The 20,000-nt window shown below is 34.3% G+C and overlaps 1 protein-coding gene across 1 annotated transcript; it reads left to right on the forward strand.

Annotated features, from left to right (window-relative positions):
* The first annotated feature begins 3,602 nt into the window (after positions 1 to 3,602).
* Positions 3,603 to 6,167, forward strand: LOC128170073 (uncharacterized). Its single transcript, XM_052836053.1, has 2 exons — positions 3,603 to 3,852; positions 4,192 to 6,167. Exons 1-2 carry the CDS (start codon positions 3,755 to 3,757, stop codon positions 5,612 to 5,614), a joined length of 1,521 nt encoding a protein of 506 aa, XP_052692013.1. The 5' UTR covers positions 3,603 to 3,754; the 3' UTR covers positions 5,615 to 6,167.
* The last annotated feature ends 13,833 nt before the right edge of the window (positions 6,168 to 20,000 follow it).

Raw genomic sequence — 20,000 nt, forward strand, 5'->3', positions numbered from 1 at the left:
GATCCTACTGTGAAGGCGGTTCTTTCCTTGTGTTCCTCAGCTATTTCAACTTGGTAGTATCCTGCCTTCATATCCAATACAGAAAAGAATTTGTTTCCAGCTAGGTTTTCTAAAATGTCATCTATTCTTGGTAATGCGTAATTGTCTTTGATGGTTCTTGCATTCAGCTGTCGATAATCGATACAGAGTCTTAATTGTCCATTTCTCTTCTTTGCTAAAACAACATTGGATGAAAATGGTGAGTGAGATTTTCTAATGATGTTTCCTTTCAGTAGTTGTTGTAGATGATCACGGACTTCATCAATCATAGAGGGTGGAATTTTTCTATAACGCTGTTTGAAGGGTATTTCATTGTTCAATTCAATTCGATGTTGTACACTTTGATTATGACCAATATCTCCATCGCCGGTAGATAAAATGTCCTTATAATCCATTAGTAGGGCTTTCACTTTCTCAAGTTCAGTAGATGACAGTTCATTGTCAGGAATATTGACTTGGCTAAAGATGTCATCATAAGTTGCCGAGTCATCAGCTGTTGGGAGATCTTGTAGTTTCACTGGTTGAACTTCACACATCACTTCTCGAGGGTTGATGGTAACGGTCTTTGTTGAAATGTTACTAACAAGAACAGGAATAGTGTCTTTAAATCCCTCATGATAGTCTATGAGAACAGGTGAAATGTCTACAACAGTTGATATCTTGGATGCCGGAGTAGCTTGAAGAATAGCACAAACTGGATGGTAAGGTATAGCGTCATGAATGGCTCCCTGAATAATTACTTCAGTATTGGCGGGTATAACGATTTTCTTCTTTTCCGCCGACTTGATGTAAGCTAATCTGTTTTGGTTGTGTAATAACTCCTTCTCCCGAAGTGCTATACATCTAAAAGATAGATACCATGGAATTGTCAAATTGGCTGTTTGTAGAAATCTATTTCCATATTTTTCTTTGGTTTCTTCCAGTAGAATTTTTAAGATGTTGGTGCCAATAAGTATTGGTGTTTGCTGATGATAAGAAGTAGTAGGGACTATCAGGAAAAATGCATCAATAGTCACATCTGATTCATCTATCTTCAAAGGTAACACGACATATCCTGAATAAGGAAGATTCAGTCCATTTGCACATTCAATGTTAATGATGTCAGTCACAGGTTCTATCGGTAGATGTTTCAAATGTTTATCATAATATTGTTCACTAAGGGTAGACACTGATGATCCAGTATCAATTAAAGCACTCACTTTCTCATCATTCAAAATAACAACAGTCTCATTTGTTGATCCAATAAGAGTTGATGTCTTCCTTTTTCTACATTCTTTCATGGGACATTCTTCAAAATCTTGGTCACTAGATTGTCCCCTATCAGCAACCTCTAGGCGTTTAAATGTCTGTAAGTGGAGCGAAACTGTCTTTGTCCTCGTCCGCGGCCTCTGTACACATTTGAATCTCCTCTATCATATTGTCTTGGAATTCCATTGGAAGACTGTATCCCTCTGTATCTATTTCCCTCAAAAGATGATCTTGGTCTCTGGTTCGGAAAATCCTGTCCATTTCTTCTGAAATTATATGTACCATGATATGCACTGTGATTTCCTCCGTCTCTAAAGGTGACTATCTCATTTTCTATTCGTTCAACTTTTGTGGATAGATTATTGATTGTTTTTAAAATGTCTTCGATAGTTGTAGTTGATTGTTGTTGAACTGTTGCTCTTTCTGGTTTCACAGGTGTGGAATTCCCCATCTGTTTTTCAACGGATCTAACTTCACGTAGTAACTTGTCAAAGTCCTTAATTTGTTCATATTTGTATCGAATACATGATTGCAGTTGTTTATTTCTCAATCCTGTGAATAGTTTGGAACACAACATCTCATCACGTGCTATAGCTGAAATTTGTTTTCTTTCAAAAGCAACTTGAATTAATGACTGTAATCGCATACCATAATCTGCAACAGATTCAGTTTCACTTTGAGATTGTTGATAAAAGTTTTCAATAACTGCTTCGTTATCACAGACATTTCCAAAAACCCCATCCAACTTCTCAATAATACCCATTGGTGAAGTATCTTCTGCTATTGTTATTAATAAAGATCTAGCCTTGCCCCTTAGTGAGTTTCGTATCGAATGAAGTATTACAGCTTTGGGAAATGCAGCTTCTCTAATTACACATCTTGCTTCATATTTCCAAACATCAAACACAACTTCACCAGCTTTATGTTCACCAGAAAATATTGGAAGATTTGGCTTACCCCCAATCACTGGTGGAACTTCCGTCTTATTGTGGGTAATATCTGCAACACTGGGTAGGAGAGGTCGTTGAATTTTAGGTGGAAAAGTATCCTTTGGTGTGGATTTCAGTTGTGGACCTTTCAGTAGTTCAAATTCTTCCTCTGTAACAACTCTGTACTTTGTGTTAGAATTCAGAAAATCTATGATCTTTTCAACTTCTCCCTGACTAACTTTCTCTTTGGGTGGATCTGTTTTAACTTCTTCCTCTCCCCCGTTCGCTTCTCCGTCTATTTCTTTGTTGGACATATTCAATAATTTGATTTACAACATGTAAAAAAATGAAAATCATATAGCTATTATATGATGAAATATTTGGTGAATAAATGATTCAGTTAAATATTTCAAAAAGTCTAACAGTTCGCTACAATCCAAGATTCTGAAGCCTCAAAAGTTATTGTTTACATTCGATTCACAAATTACACCGGAAACAGAAAGTCGAATACTAAAGTCCGAAGAAACCAAAACAGGATGTCCAGTTCCGGAATAAGAATCGCTGGCTTTAGACAGTTCGATCCAAAAAAATTCAATGAATTAAACGATAATGTTCACAGACCTTAAAGATCACCAGAATAACAAACTTGGCTGTATCTTGTAGAATAAATATGTCAATGCGAGTGTCCCAACGTGGGCGCCATTGAAACAGGGTCACTTGTACATGTTATAAACAAACGAAGTGCACTGCTGGGTTCGTTGATTTATTCAAGAAGAAAACAGGTCCTAAAAACAAATATAAGCAATACTAAATATTTGGCAATAATCTGTATATAAATTCTATAATCGATTTACAATATATGCATATATAATTAGGTAATGAATGAATTGGAGTTTTAAATCAAACAAATCTAAATTACACTTATTATAATTTTACATATCTCTAAACTTTAATCTAAATTAAATAATGTAAATGATCATAAAAACATAAATACCCATTTGTGAAATGAAAACCCACAGCCGGTGATCAGAATAAATTTCAATGAAAGATGTACATGGACACTCGCTGCGGTGAACACTATACCAAAAAATGGCGCAAAATACAATAAACTGGTTTGACCAGGTGTAATTTCTGGGTAAATACGTAATACTATTATTTAAATCACGTGATCAGAAAACTCCTTATATTTTTAGATATTGATCCATAGGTACCCAATAATCAAAGAGAGATAACTCTTTTGGGAAAACAGTAAAAATTGAAATGGAAGTAATTACGTTCTAGGTATTTGACAAATAAATATATATGAAAATATGACCCCTATTACACGGGTAGCAAGTTTAAAACAAACTTCTGGGAAAATTCCTCTTTACAACTTTGAAAACAATGGCAAATAAAACTCCCAATTACCCACCCCTTATTATAGGTGGCGCTCACAACGATTAGGTTCAACGCTATTCTCGCCTCCGCGACTGAAGATCACTTTCACTTTAACCTTCAATCGTAATTCGCTTCGCAGATTCCTTTAAACATTATACATAATGGCTGATTACGGATCGTGGTGCCTCAAAGATATAAGAGACGAATTGCGTCGACGGAATGCGCGAGTCTCCGGTCGGAAAAGAGAGCTTGTCGAAAGGTCTGACTCGCTTCGATATTTAACCATAATTTCCTCTGTTAAACATTATTGACATGTAGAGTGGTGAATAAATGAAATCTAAATGTTTTAAAGTTGTTTTAACTGGTGTATGAGAAATATTTACTTACGCAAATGACTATTACAGTTGTAGCTATAGGGTTAAGTCATGGAACATTGTTTTGAAGTAAAAAAATACTGAACACAAACTTGAATATACACAAATATACACAAGGAAAAATGTCTTTCATTTTAGCACATAATTGAATGAAAAGAATTAGAAAAATAACAACAAATCCGAATTAAGTAAAAGATTAAACTTATTTTGGTATATATTTTCAGACTAGAAGCTTATGACAGAAACAGTAATTTTGGTAGCAGTGAGAATGTTGAGAGAGAATATGAAATGAAAGTGCCCTGCTATGAGCAGTACAAAGATATTAACAAAGACACACAATTTACACCTGTAAAGAAAGAAGCTATTGCTGCATATTTAGGGAAAATGGGGAAAAGTGTGGATGATCATGTGAAGTATATATATGAGAGCAAGTTTCTGAAATATGTGCGATTGGCGTGTGATGTTGGTTTGTTTTTTGTGAGAGCTGAATGTCATGCAGAGATGAAGAAAAGCATTTCATACAAAGTGGATGTCTGTGTGGATGTAGATGGATGTATTGTGCAATGCCAGTGTGAATGTGCTGCAGGGATGGGCCCATCTGCTGTGTGTAAGCATGTATCTACTGTGTTGTTTGGTTTACAAATGTTTAGCGAGTGTGGAGACATAGTAACAGAAGAAACATGTACTCAAAACCTACAAACATTTCATCATACCAAACGTTATAAGGGTAGCCCCATCAAGGCCAAAGACTTACCATTGGCTAACCAAGACCTTAATGTCATTTTTGAACCTCGACCAAGAGAATTTCAAAATGCTGCTGGACATCAAGACATTTTCAGAAATGTGTGGTTAAATCACTTAAATCTTGATTATTTCCCTGTGTCTCAGCTATTTTCATATGCCAACAAAGTGGCTTTAAACAATGACCATGACTATCTACAAGGTTCTCTTTCCGACAACTGGCTTCGGAATATGAATATTACTGCCATAACTGACAATGAAATAATGCGGACGGAAAGACAGACATGTGGACAAAGTAACAATAAATTATGGCATACTGAACGTCAAAAGAGAATTCATTCCTCTAACTTTGGAAAAATTTGTAAAGCAACTGAGAAAACTGATCTAAACAAAGTTGCCAAAAATTTGACAAAACATAGCCCCCAATTATTTGCCCCTGCTATTTTACATGGCAAATGCTATGAATCAGTTGCTTTACAGGAATTTCAAGAAAAATCTGGTATTCAAACCAAAAAGTGTGGTATTTTTGTGTCTAAATCACATCCTTACTTGGCTGCATCTCCTGATGCAGTCATTGATGACAACAGATTAGTTGAAATCAAATGTCCCTATTCAGCAAAAAACAAAGAAATATCAGAGGAAACTGTACCTTATCTTAATTATGTTAATGACACCTTAGAGCTTGACAATTCTCATGATTATTACTATCAAGTGCAAGGACAGCTCTTCTGTTCTGGAAGGAAGGAATGTACATTTATTGTTTATACTTTAAAAGACATAAAAACAGTTACAATACTTAGAGATGAACATTTTATTGAAAACATGCTCAAGAAATTGAAAGAATTCTTTGAGACTCATTTCAAGAAAGCTGTTTTGAATAGGTTTTTTTTCCAACAAATGGATTAAATGCTGAGATGTGCCTTATTGAGTTCTTGTGGAATTCTTGGTATACATTAGACTTCCCTGTATATTAGTTGAACATAAAACTCTGACTGTACACTAGATTGAAATATGCAGCACTTACAAATTGGATACATTTTCAGTGCACAATTGTTTATAAAAAGTGTTTTTTGATAATAAAAAATTTCAATCTATAAATATGTGATACTTTTTGTTTTCAGCAAAAAACTGAAAGTTTTCAACTTGAATAGGGGTGTATTTATGCATGTTTAGGGACAATGCACTTTCGAAAATTGCACATAATAAAACACACATAAGAAATTTCACTTGCTAATTTTGTTTCCGTAGAGTTGAGGGGTCCTTTTAATATCTTATATGTTTTCGCAAGCCCTATCAACCTCTCAATGTGAACACGTTTGCTTGAAATTTTTCTGTCTCTTAAAACAGTTTTATTAGACATACGGTTTTTTTTCTTAAAGAATGTGGGAATGTTCACCTTAACATCCTTTGGGGCAAACAAATCCTGGACATTGAATCCTTTGTCTGACATAATCGAGTCCCCTGGTTCACAAATATTTGTTAAAGGGCTACGTTCAACAATTTGCCTGTCACTGGTAGACCCTCCATAAGCTGGGGAGATGTATGATACCCAGCGGGCATTTCAACGTTGAAACAACGTTGTTTCAACGTCAGGCATCAACGTTGAATCAACGTTGAAATAAGGTTGCATATGAAAGTTGAGGCAACGTTGAAAATGAAACGTTGTTTCAACGTCAAAATTCAACGTTGATTCAACGTAGAAAATGCGTTGAAATCTGGTTTAAAATATATAGATATGACCATGAAAAAAAAGTTAAAATTAAGTGATTTTTGTAAAATGTTTTTTATAAACATAACTTCTTTCATAACGTTGTGCTGTTTTCTGTGTTTTGACACTTTATTAAAAAAAATCCAAATGTAGAAAGTCTGCCTTTATTTAAATCCTAGTAGTATTTGAGTGTATCCTTTGCTAAACAACTTGTGTATTAAGTCCTCGTTAAAAAGTTGAACTTGGCATTTCAAAATGTTTAAAGTAACGCTGTAGGAATACGATCACAAAGAAACCACGTACATTCCGCCAAATGGAAGCCATGCTTGTTTTCCATGACATGAAACAAAGAACGTAGAATCCACAATAGTCAGTTCATCATTCGCATTCTGCAGACTGTTTTAAAACATAACTCCCAAGATACTCCAGTGTATAATATAAAATAGTCACAAATTAATCGTCCAAAAGCTAAAATCCCGGCATTTTACTGTACATAAAATCTGTGTAGTGACTGCACGAGGTGTACCTAAGAACTGACTTTCTTTGTTCGCCAATAGCGTCTTTAGCGGTCAAGCTGACATAGAGCAGCCTGGTAAATTGCATAACTACCTTGATCAGCAGTGCTTGCAGTAGTGATCCGCGCATCCCCTTCTCACTGACCTAGTTAAAATGCAATTAGCCACTTGCTGTACGCACAGCTCAATCTCAAATTTCTTGTATGAGAACAATCTTCTTTTTTTTTTAAATTTAATGTGAAATATTTATTTAACTTTTCATTTAAAAGTAAATTGATATTTTAATTGGATAAAACAACAAAATATTAATTTTATTGGAATATATATAAGATAAAATTGTATTCAAATTCACATTTAATATTTGTAAAAACACGTCATTAAATGCTTCAACTTTAAAAAATATAAGTAAAACCTAAATTAAATAAATAATAAGGAAGTTTAAATTTGAAAATATGTGTTTAGTTTATTAATATATTAAAACGTTGTTTCAACGTTGAAAAGTGGTTGATGTCTTCAACGTTGAAAATAAGTTGGGTCTTCAACGTGGAATCAACGTTGAGTTATGGTTTGGGTTTCAACGTTTAAACCTCAACGTTGATTCAACGTTGAATAATGGTTGATCAACGTTGCAACTTGATTTCAACCATTTCTCAACGTTGAAACAACGTTGCGTGCCCACTGGGTATAAGTCCTCCAGGTGTAGCACCAACAAGCACTTTAACAGTATTTCTGTTTTTGTAAGTTGAGAAGGTAGATTGTTGAGCAACAGGGGGTTTTGGTTTTTTGACTGGGATTTCAGTGCCATCAATAATAACTCTTGTAGAGGGAAATTTTTGAAAAAAGTCACAGGGTGAAAACAAATTAACTGTGTCTCTATCAGGCCAGAAATTAATTTCTCTAAATTGTCTTGCCATAAAATTTACCCATGTAATCCAAATGTTGTCTACTGTAGTTTTTGATATTCCAAATGAGCGACTCAATTCATAGTTTGTTTGGTTCTGTCTTAGTTTTATCAAAGTTAAAAACAGTTGATTTTCAACTGACAAATTTTAAACTTGATTGTAAAGATATCTTAGATGATAAGCAGCTGGACCTAAACTATGAAGAACAAAAAGGAAATCTGTGTGTGTTGCAAGACCGGTGTAAAATAGCATTCCTTCATGGTCATCAATAAAGTTTTCTATGGATAAAAAAGGTGTAGGGATGGTTTGAGATGATGTCTCTGTGAAGCACACTTCTTCCTTGTCTTCCAACTCAGTAAAATTTGATGCATCTTCGTCCTGATTTAAGTTGCTGTCTGTTGAATCAACAGTACACCAGTTTGCCACATCAGAGATATCAGCATCATCCATCAATACTTCTAATGGTTCTTCAGCCTCATTCTTAATATCTTCAACTTTAAGATTGCGCGCATCTCTTCGCTCACTTCGCTCATCTTTTTTCTGTTTGATGCAGCTATTCCAAGGAAAAACTGAAGGGATCGCATCAGCCTTTCTTTGTTTTTTCAAAGGATCAGTTCCTAAAACAAATATTAATACAATTTCATTTTATTTATTCAAATTGCTGGTCTTTTAATGAATTTCTTTTATGAAAAAAAAGCTCAGATTACATCTTCTCTCAATAGCAGACAGGCTTTACCTGAAGCTATGACTATATTAAGCTTCAGTTCTAATTAGTGAAAAATTTCTTCCATTTCATTTCTTTCTCAAATTTTGATAACAACATTCAACATTATAAATATTATAATGAATTTTATCTGATTCATAAGTTTGATAACAACATTTAACATAAAAGAAAATAATAAATCTTATCCTGCATGTTGTGACATTCCTCCTCCAAGAAATTGATTTTCTTCATCATTCTTCATCACATTCTGTCAGCTCAAGTTAAATATGGGTCTATGCTTTGTGATTTATGACAAAACAAAATAGCCATGGAAGAGCAAACTTTGTAACATAATCACAAGTTTGTCAATTTCATTGCATATTTTGAATCTGCCAATTTATTCAAACATGGCCAATCAATTCATGAAAATAAAGTAAAAAATTATTCAACAACGAACAAAAGTATACAACATATAAATAATCAAGACACATATGTTTTCACTTTCTCGTTTTTTTCATTTTCGGGACATCAATACATTACAATGCAAAGCAATCCGAACCCCCCCCCCCCCCCCCCCCCTCCGCCCAGTGAAAACAGTCTCACTCATTATAACAATTTAATACCAAAACACAAATTCAATTAACTGAAAATTGTTATAACGCCAATGAAACAACATATCAGAGAGAAAACTTACCGTGCGAAGTTACAGATATGAAGTCATCTTCCCGAAAATGTTTGTGACAGACAACGCTGTGTGGCTGAGGACACCATTGTTTATAGCGAAACTCCTCGCTGTTTCTTTTGATGGCTAACACCCAGAGTTTCTTCAGTTTTTTGTCTTTAGGGAAACTCAATCCACCGCGGGTTGAGCACCCAGGGACACAGCAACATGTAGGCATTACGATAACAATGTAAACACCAAAACAGTGACGAGCTACTACCGGAAGTATAGATCGTGAACCTAAACGTTCGTAGCGCCACCTATATTTTAACAAAGGGGGAAAACCGACAAATATCGATCATTGTTCCTAACCAATTTAGTAGCAAAAAACACACAGCCATCCACAAAGGCACGAGAGTTTGTTTACATCAAAGTTACACATGTGCTTGAAAATCATGTCCGAGCCCTTTCACCCCCCTGCCTAAACAACTGGCATCAAAAATTCAAGTGACCTCGTATTTTTACAAAGGTGGGAAAATCAGGCATTTTACACGTTGTTTTTTATCTCATAAAAAAGTACAGTCCCTGTCGCTGGCGGAAAACTCCTAAAATCGAAGGGGAATTTGGGAATTATTTTAACTCAGCCATATTTTGACGTGAACCTTCGAAAAAATAGTGTTGTGATACCTTAAATAGTCAATACTTGACCATTTTTAGCCGGGCTCTGCTGAAAGCAGAGTCCTGGCTGTAGGCAGGCAAATTGCCAATGTTACTATAAATAGCACAACTTCAAAAGTAAACAACAAACCGAACAGCATCAAAGTAAAAGCTTCTGCTATACCGATTAGTTACACAAAGAGCCACGTTTTGTCAAAAGGGTTGGGTTTTTTTTGTTTTGTTTTTTTTAATTTCAAAAGTATTGTCTATCTTTTTTAGTTTTCTTATTAATTACGTGTTTTAAAAACAGGCTATGCATTTTGGACACATACCACATGCGCATGAATTTCCATGAAGTACTTTGCTGCGCAGTGAAGAAATCGGATTTGAATTTATAACGCTTGTTGCAAAATTCAAGGCAGCAATTGTTGAATTTTTTTCTACTAGACAGACATATTTTCGTTTATAGCCGCTTACAAAATTTGGTTGCTCTCTGACGCTTTGCCGACATTAAAAGCATGAGAGAGAGAGAGAGAGAGAGAGAGAGAGAGAGAGAGAGAGATTTTCAGTCTTTACAACACCATATACATAAACACATATCAAAAGAGCCCGGCTTTCAGTACTTCAGTACTTTGATTTAAAGTCTTCTTCTCGACTGTACCTCTGCACATCTAAAAGAAAATATGAGTTCATAGTTATGAAGACCAGGAAGCCCTCTTCAAAAATAGTGAATTTCATGTGCCTTGGGGTAGGGGTTTTTAATCTAGGGAAGGGCTAATTTAATAGTCATATAGTGTGACTGTAGATAATGTTTAAAAACCATCATCTTTTCTTCTGCTGATACTGAATAAAAACTGGCTGCATATCAATGAAGAAAATAAAGCCATCTACCAAAATTGTAAATTTCAGGCCCCCATTGGCCAAGGTAGGGGTGTTGGCCCTAGGGCAGGCCAAAACAGTCATAGTGGTATTAAGTCTCCCAAACGAAGTTTGGAGACATATTGTTTTTGTACGGTTCTTCTTCTTTTTCTTCTTTCCTACTCTGAACTTGTTCGTCGCGTTTATCAGAGATGGCTGAAAAGAATTGTACAAATTTCTAGGATACAATAGGCCTGCATGTGCATGCTGGTTTGATTTTTCTCACTTGGGGTTGGCCAACCACTTTCCTGGGGTGTCAAAAGGTGGTGGGGTTTAACATTGAACCTTATGGGAAAAATCGTAGACTCTATTGTAAATGGTTACAACTTGAAAACGGACAAAGATAATAATATAGGGTTTTCGGAATCATATATTAACTGTTACAGGCAATATATAGGGTTTATTAGATCTGACCCCTAGGGTCATCCCCACCCCCAGGAATTTGAAATGACAATATATCTCAGAAACTGTTAGAATCCCTAAACCATGTATATTGTTGTTCCTGTGTAAGGAGCATCAAATAGTATGTAGGTTATGGGCCCTGGGTGTTGGTCCTGACCACCTTCAAACAGGAAGTGCCCAAATAACTTGAAAATGGTTAAGATCCCCACCCCTAAACCATGTATATTCTTGTTCCTTGTGTCAAGCGGCATCAAAGGGTATGTAGGTTATGGGCCCTGGGGGTTGTCCTGACCCCCCTCAAACAGGAAGTGCCCAAATATCTTGAAAACGGTGGAGATCCCCACCCCTTCACCATATATATTCTTCTTCCTTAGGTCATGTTGGTTCACCTGATATATAGTAAAGGACCCCTGGGGAACATCATGAAACTTCAGAAATAAAAATAATCAAGTTCTTAATCTTTTTGTCTGTAAGGTTTGACCTATGTGGGTTATCCCTACTCCAAATGATGGCCTTGTCCGTTTGGGAGACTTTATAATTGCCCCAATTATAATTACATCTTGGTACCGTATTTTCGGGGCATAGGCCGGTATTTTTTGTCCTCGGATGAGCGAGCCCCGGCCTATCCCCCGGGATCGGCTATTCTTGGACTCAAAGTTAAAAAAATTTAACAGTAAAATATAAAATCCACTGTTTTTATCCGTTGTACTGTTGTAGCAATTTATTATGAGGGTTGTTTTTTTTTCATCCGTTTGAACTATTGTTCGATAGTTGTCCCGTTGATAATTTTTGTAATGACATCGTGAGTAATAAAATGTACAGTATTGTACAAGGTATTTCTTTTCAATCCCAATCAAAAGAATTTTTTCCCACGTTCGTGTATGAACCCTGGAAACTATTATTGCGTAGTAAAAAAGAAAATGAAACCGAGTAGAATGTGATATGACGAAATTTTGGTGAATTCTTCATGTCTGCGTTCGTAGGAATCACTGCATGGTCTTGGGTGTAGAATAAATCAAATGCTATGTGTTTTTACAATTAATTTTCTGTTGGATGAAATAACGGTATTCTGGTGTCGTGTGTATATACAAAGGTGTGAAACCTGTGACTAAAACACAGCCTGGGGGCACGTAGCCTAGTGAACACCGTTACACTTCATTGCATTAACTGTGTTTTTAACATTACAACTTCTCTGCATAATGACTAATGGACTCCATACCCCGTATTTACAAGTAGCTTTCAAAGTATAACTTGATTAAATGAGATTTAGCAATAAGCTATGTAAAATTACGATACACCGACGAATACGGAAGAGACCAAACAGCCACAAAACACAGATTAATTTTTAAAAATTGCTTGAAATATATATGTTAAGCAAATTTAATAACTTTAATTACTCTTTTGACTTTCTACATCGATATTCTGAAAGTATATACTTAATACGGTGACTTTCTTAATCAGCGGTCATACTTTCACTATAGTAATCATCGATTGAAAATCGGCTTATCCCCCAATTAGGCTAGTCTAAGGATTTTTCTTGAATTTTGTCTAAAAATTAGCAATTCGGCCTATGCCCCACATCGACATATGCCCCGAAAAATACGGTATATATTATGTTTAAAATTCTTCTTCTTTACCTCTACTGGCACTGAATAGAAACTGACAACATATTGATATAGATAAAAAAAAAACCTCTACCAAAATTTGTGTATTTCATGACCCCCAAAGCATGGGTTATTACTTCAGCTAGGGTATGGCCAAGTATTTAAAAATCTTCTTTACATATATTTACACTTGATTGAAACTGACTGCATAATTTAAAAGCTGTCTTCTTTTAAAAATTAATTTTTCATGATAAGATAAACCATCAAAGGATGGTTTTTGGGGTGGGGTTATATATTATGTTTATAAATCTTATTCTTTTGTTCTGCTGTTGATTATTTTAATGAAAGAGACAATTTATATACCGTATTTTTCCGACGATTAGTCGGTATTTTTTTCCTCTGAAGCAGAACACCCGACTTATCGTCTTGTTCGACTTGTCGTAGGCTCGATGTCAGAAATTTTTTAAAAATAGCATTTAAAATCTTGGTTTTAATCATCTTGAGTTGGCTGTGTGATTGAAAATTACGTTGTTCAATTCACTGTTTATCTTTAATTATTATATCATTTTCACTCATCTGTCAACACTAAATACATAATAATAACAACAGTTATTAAAAAATGTTACATTGTCTTTAATCAATTAAAAGTTTTACCGTTCCGTTTTTATAAACACATCGTCACATGGTTCTATGTATCACTAGTAGGAAGATAACATTGCGCAGTAAAATTGAAACCAAGTTTGAATGGAAGAAAATATTGCAGTAGGTCTGGGGGATGTTTTTTAATTTAAAAAAACTTAAAATTTAATTATTTTATTTGTAAAGAGTTGTTAGTGGAAAGTATAAATCAGAAATATTTAATGGTCAAATTCAGTCTTAAAATACCTAATCGGCAATTATCAATACTACTGTTTATACAATAGGCTGACACCGGTTGTGTTAATAATCTTGCCCTAAGGCTGAGATCTTTACGGCAATTTCACTCCCTGTGTATATAAAGAGTACCGTTATAAGAGTGATTATAGTTCATTGATTAATTATTGTCCAATTCTTTGATTATTGTTAGATAATTTTTTTAGGAAACGTATGTATGTCGTATATCGTCATTATCAAGTCGTACAAATGATCGATCTATTTCTAACAGTGTCTATGTAAAACAATAGCGTGTAACTGCATTACTGGATACAAAGTAAACAAGTTTCATCAAATCATAGTAATTGCTAAGCTTTCTGCACTTGAGACCCCCCTTTGAAGTCCGACAAGACACAGGTGCATGCCTATGACACCGGAAATTGTTAAACAAACATTGACCACACGCCGAATCAACATGTGGCTGGTTACGTAATGACGAATACACTGGCGATAGTCAGAGTGGATACTTATTTTAATGCTTGGGAATAAAATATTTCTGACAAAGTAAGTTTAGTTTTGCATAACACGCGATATCGGGAATTGTTTAAAATGCAAGCGACTTTGTAGAAGTTGCCGGTATTTGAAAATTTGATGCATACTTATAAAGCGTAATTGTTTAAATGTTAATCATTAATAATAATTGGTAGCAATATCGGTGACATCATGGCATCATACACTAATAATGTTACTGCAGTTTTATAGGCCATTTTGAAGTGATAAGATCGACGTATGGTCTGAGATCGACGTATCGTAGGATTTTGTTAAAATTTTGGCTAAAAATGGGCAATTCGACGAGTCGTCCGCATCGACGAGTCGTCGGGAAAATACGGTATATTCAGAAAAGAGAGTGACTGAAGCTGTCTATCAAAGTTAACATATTAATTACCTGCATGAAAGTCTTTTTCTCAATTATGGATTTCATTGTCCTTGTTACAATATTTCAAGTATTTATTTAAACCATTGTACTTTGTTTTCTGTTTTTGATACCTATGTGTGTAGCATTTTAAATTATGGATGTGAAGTTTGGGGTTCCCACAAGGGACAAGATATTGAAAAGGTCCACCTTGAGTTTTTACGCTTTGTGCTTGGTGTCTGTAATAATACTAATACAACTATGTTATATTTCGAGACTGGGCATCTACCCTTGTATCTTATTTGTATATATATCGAATGTTTAAGTTCTGGTTTAAATTATTACGGACAGAAAATTGTATATTAAGAGCTGCTTATGGCTGGTCATATTGTATTTGTGAAAACGAAAAGCAAAATTATCAAAGCTGGGCAAAATTTACTAAGGACCAATTATATAATCTGGGACTTGGCTACATGTGGAATGGTCAAAGTAATTTAAACAGTCGTATTTGTCTACCAATTATTCAGAAAAGACTTTTAAAAGACAACTTTATTCAAACGCTGCATGGCAAGATGCAAATAGAAACAAAATGTTTTATTTACAAGCACTTAGTTGATAATTTTTGCTTACAATATTATTTAGAAAAATCAATACTAAGGTTGTATAAAAAAATGTATTTCCAAAATGAGGTTGTCCTCACATAATCTGCTTATTGAAACAGGTCGACATAAAAATATACCAAGAGACAAAAGATTTTGTAAAACTTGTATAACAGACATTGAAGATGAAAATCATTTTATACTTGTATGTCCAATGTACTTAGCATTACGATCAAAGCTTGTAAAAAAGTATTACTGGTGTAAACCATCCATGTACAAATTAATACAGTTACTAAGTGTTAACAATATCAAAGAATTGTGTAATTTAGGAAAATTCATTTACAAAGCCCTTACACTCAGAATGGTTTGACTATATCAAGTGTCATTTGCTGATTTCAATTGTTATTACTATCAATATATATAATATATATGTGTTATTCATTCTCCAAATTCAAATTATTCTATAAACATAAGAGTTTGTGCGCACGAGTCAAGATTTGTAAGGACTGACCGTCCATTATTGCCTATATATATTCATGTATTGTTCACCATTATAAGTGCTATAAGACGTATGTGTTTTGCAATAAAGAAATTGAACTCCTCTGAAACTGCTGCACTGAATTTCATGAACCTTGGTGGATATTTAGAAAACAATGTGTAGATTTGTATATTACCAGGAAACTCTTATTCTCTTGCTCTGGGAATTTGAGCTCTTACGAGGGTTGTTCGGAAATTATTGAGACAATTACTCTAACTTCCTTGTGTAAAAAGATAAATCATTGAAATTTCACCAGGACATAAGTCAGGATGTCTTTTATTATCGTAAAAATGTTGAGGCTGATGACATCATTTGTTCATTCCTGATAAGCTAACAGGGGTCGACACTAACTTTTTTATGCATTAGTCCTGCCGGACAAGTGTCTGTTACTGTGGAATCATTAGATATCGTGGTGGCTCAATTTTCGTGGAATTCGTGGGTACCTCTCATCCACGAATTTACATCATCTACAAATTAATCAATTTTGGTTCTAATGGCATATCTCCCTTTGTAGGTGAAATAAAATACACGAAATTACGTCCCCACGAACCTGTAAAATTTAAGTATTCCACAAAAATTGGCCCCCACGAAAATTAATGATTCCACAGTAACTTTAACTAGTCCGCAGGCAATTTTATTAGTCCGTCAAAAATAAATGAAATGCATTACCGTATTTTGTCTAATAAAAAACACTGTTTTTATTAGAATTTGTAAGAAGGGGTGGGTATCATACATCACAAGGAATTTTTTGATGTTTTTTTCTTACAGGTTAATCACTGGCTTAGTTGTATTGTACTATTCAGTACATAGCAAGAAGCTGCGTATTCACTATCTCCGTGTACATGGTAGAAGCCGCCATTACAGATGTTAAAAATAGATCTGTGCAATAGATCAGGGCGTTGAGCTACCATGTTCTTTTTGTTATTTAAGTTCTTTAAAAATTAGGTATAAATAATAAGCAATTTAAGACAAATGATTTAAACACAATTCATTTAAATTAAACAACAAGAAATTTCCTTTCACCTTTCAGTTTATTTTTTTTTAAACACCTAAGCGTCGCTATCGAAGCCAGGGTTGTTGTGAACGTGTGTGCTTGTTACCTACCCTTAGGGCAAAAAATTATCAAATCACCCATAACATCCTGCATACCTCTGTTGTTTTCACTCGGCAACTCTATAATCACCAAAATGTATCATATATCAATTTACTGTAAAAATAAACTCAGCGTTTTCCAGGAAGTTGTCAACAATATTGCCGTGGCTTTGCAACATCAATAATTAATACATTTTTTTAAGCAGATTTTTTTATTAGTCCAACCGGACTGATTAGACAGAAATTTTGTTAGTCCGACTCAAAATCAATTAGTCTGTGACTAACGGACTAAGGTTAATGTCGAACCCTGGCTAACAAACTTGCCTACATCCAATGACCCAGCGCAACCACAAAATCATTGCAATGTTACTTCAACGTTTTTCCTTGGCCCTATTTTATAAACACCTTACAAACGAAAGGAAAACATAAACTATTCTTCATTTTTATGGCGTCGAGCGAAGCTCGAAAGCCATCTAGGGATCGTACGTCCGGAAGTTCAGTTTTTAGGAGCCAAACAACACAGACTATGATTGAATCCGCAAATAAAAAGTGCACAGCTTTTACTCAAGTGTTTGAAGTTGCGTGCGTTTAATTAAAAGTTGTATGATGATATTACAAGTTGGCAACATGCAAATATTTCATTTATTCGATAATAAATATATTTTCAAAATGTCGGGTGTAGTGAGTGACTAGCGAGTGAATAAAGAAGCACCGATAGCGGAGGAATATCTTTTTGATCGTAACTTATCGGACCTTTCCCACAAGCCAGCGATAAATACTGAGACATCCCATAATCCATTTGACATATGGCGCTCCGTACACTCTGCGTATGAATATCACCAGGAGAATTAATCACGTATGAAATACGATTGCAATTTGTGAAAGATATATTTATCGCCATTCCTTGAAATGATGAACAAAACCCAACAAAAACAGCAATATTTTTATGATTTCATTACAATATCATGCGAACTATATTTATAAAGTCACGTGATGTCTGGAAAAGATAGCGTGTCTAGACGAGGATAGCGTGGGTTAGAAGGAACAGAAGTCGAAGAAGAAAGAAAAAGAAATTAAAACAGTGATTAACAGACATTAAACAAAGAATTGAAAGGTAAGGGCAATCAATTGATAATATTTTACTTTTAATTCTGTTTTAGAGTAATTTTAGTCCATTTTTTAAATATATTCATACGGTAATCAATTTGAGCATGTAAACACAGCGAAGAGAAATGGATACATCGTAAAATCGTCTTGTAATTTGTTGTTAAAGGAATACGATTGAGGGTTGCTGGAATTAGAAGGTTTATATGTCAAATGCCATTTTATGAAGTAGACAGTTTAATCACAACAAACAAATAGTGTGTTTTAGATACATCTACAATATGTTTAAAGGAAAGCCTGACAGTAAGAATTTGCATGATGTAACATTGTTGATACATCAATACTATTCTATTCTTATTATGTAGAAAACTGTTTGTGTGATTTGGTGTTTACATATGTTTATTTGATTTTGATTCTGGAATGCAGACATTACTCAAATTATATCACTTTAGAATTGATTTACTGAAGTAGAAAACTATTTGAGCTGGAGATAGGCTTTTATTCAATATTGAGTACAATATTACTGGAGTTGATATGCATTAAATCTGGAGTAAAAAATTATGATTTGACTTGGAGATTGACGAAATTTTTCAATTTGAGAAAATTACTGGAGTTGATTTGTATTTTGTATTAAATAGAAGACTGTTTTACTTTAGATTTTGTGTGTTTTTGATTTGACAAAGTACCAATTACTAGAGTTGATATACATTAGAACTGGAGTAGAAAACTAAAAACTATTTTGACTTGGAGATTGACTTATATTTTAAATATATCAAAAATACTGGAGTTGACTTGCATTAGATCTGGAGTTGAAAAATTTGTGACTTGGAGTTTGGCTAAATTTTTGAGTTGACAAACTTAAATTACTGGAGTGGATTTTACATTGCATCTGGAGCAGAACACTTGGAGTTTGGCTAAATTTTTGATTTGACAAACTATTAAATTACTGAAGTTGATTTTACATTGCATCTGGAGCAGAACTGTGACTTGGTAAACAAGGGAGTATTGTATCAATTATTTTGGCATTCTGTTTGAAAACAAAATCAAAGGAATTCCTGTACTTTATGTAAAAATCATTAAGACTGGAGTAGAAATTCTGATAAATTGGGTATTAGTTAAATAGAATTATATTCGCTTTGACCAAAAAGGTAGATCATGGGAGTTATTTTAGACCAATGGCGACTTAGGATAGGCTGTTTTAATCCCAATTCTAAAACAAAAGCAAAAAATACTTGGTTCTTAAACGAAAATGCATATGGAGGATTATGCAAAATTTTGCTATTGAGTAAGCTATTGTTGTGTGTGTCTCTACTGTTATTGGTGAGTGGTAATGTTGAAGTAAATCCTGGACCAACAGAGTTCTATTACAAAAGTTGTTTTCCAATTCAGGGAAGATTTCATCAAGGAAATGAATTATTTAGTGAAGAATCACATGGAAGGCAATTTTTACCTTTTTGTGTTGTTTTTCTTGTATCTTGCAAATTGAAACCTTTCAAAAACATAAAATGGACAAGTGACGATTTAGACAAGATTTTGCAAAGAGGGGATTATGTGTACAGATTTTCAAAAGAATTTTTAAGACCTCTAAAAGGTTTCCTTGAGCCAAGAGACTTGCCACCATTTACAAAAATAGATGGAAAATATTTCTACTGGAAAGTTAGGAACACTTTCAGTGGCAGCATTCAAGATCATTTTGTTGGGGAATATCCTTTAGTTAGGTTGGAAACCGCCATTTTAATGGGATTGTCAGGAAATGTATTGAATTGTCAATATGGTATATTTATTTGTAAAGGAAATGCTTTAGCCATATGTAGAGATGGAGACATTTTCCTCATTTTTGATTCCCATTCTAGAGATGTTAATGGTTACAGTTGTGCAGATGGTACAAGTATCATTATTCAGAAGAAATCTATGAACGAATTGTGTGATCATCTCAGGGATTTAGTTCATGCCGGTGAAAATAATGAACAATATGATTTTCATGTTGTTAATGTGAATGAAACTCCCGAACATTGCATTAAATATGTACATAAAGCAAGTGAGGCTTTTGTATGTCACGTACCAGAAGTAATCACCTGTACAACAAATGAAAATTCAGGATTTACTCCAGCCTTAGGAAATGCT

Source organism: Crassostrea angulata, unplaced genomic scaffold (genome assembly GCF_025612915.1).
Source record: "Crassostrea angulata isolate pt1a10 unplaced genomic scaffold, ASM2561291v2 HiC_scaffold_303, whole genome shotgun sequence".
Lineage (NCBI taxonomy): Eukaryota > Metazoa > Mollusca > Bivalvia > Ostreida > Ostreidae > Magallana > Magallana angulata.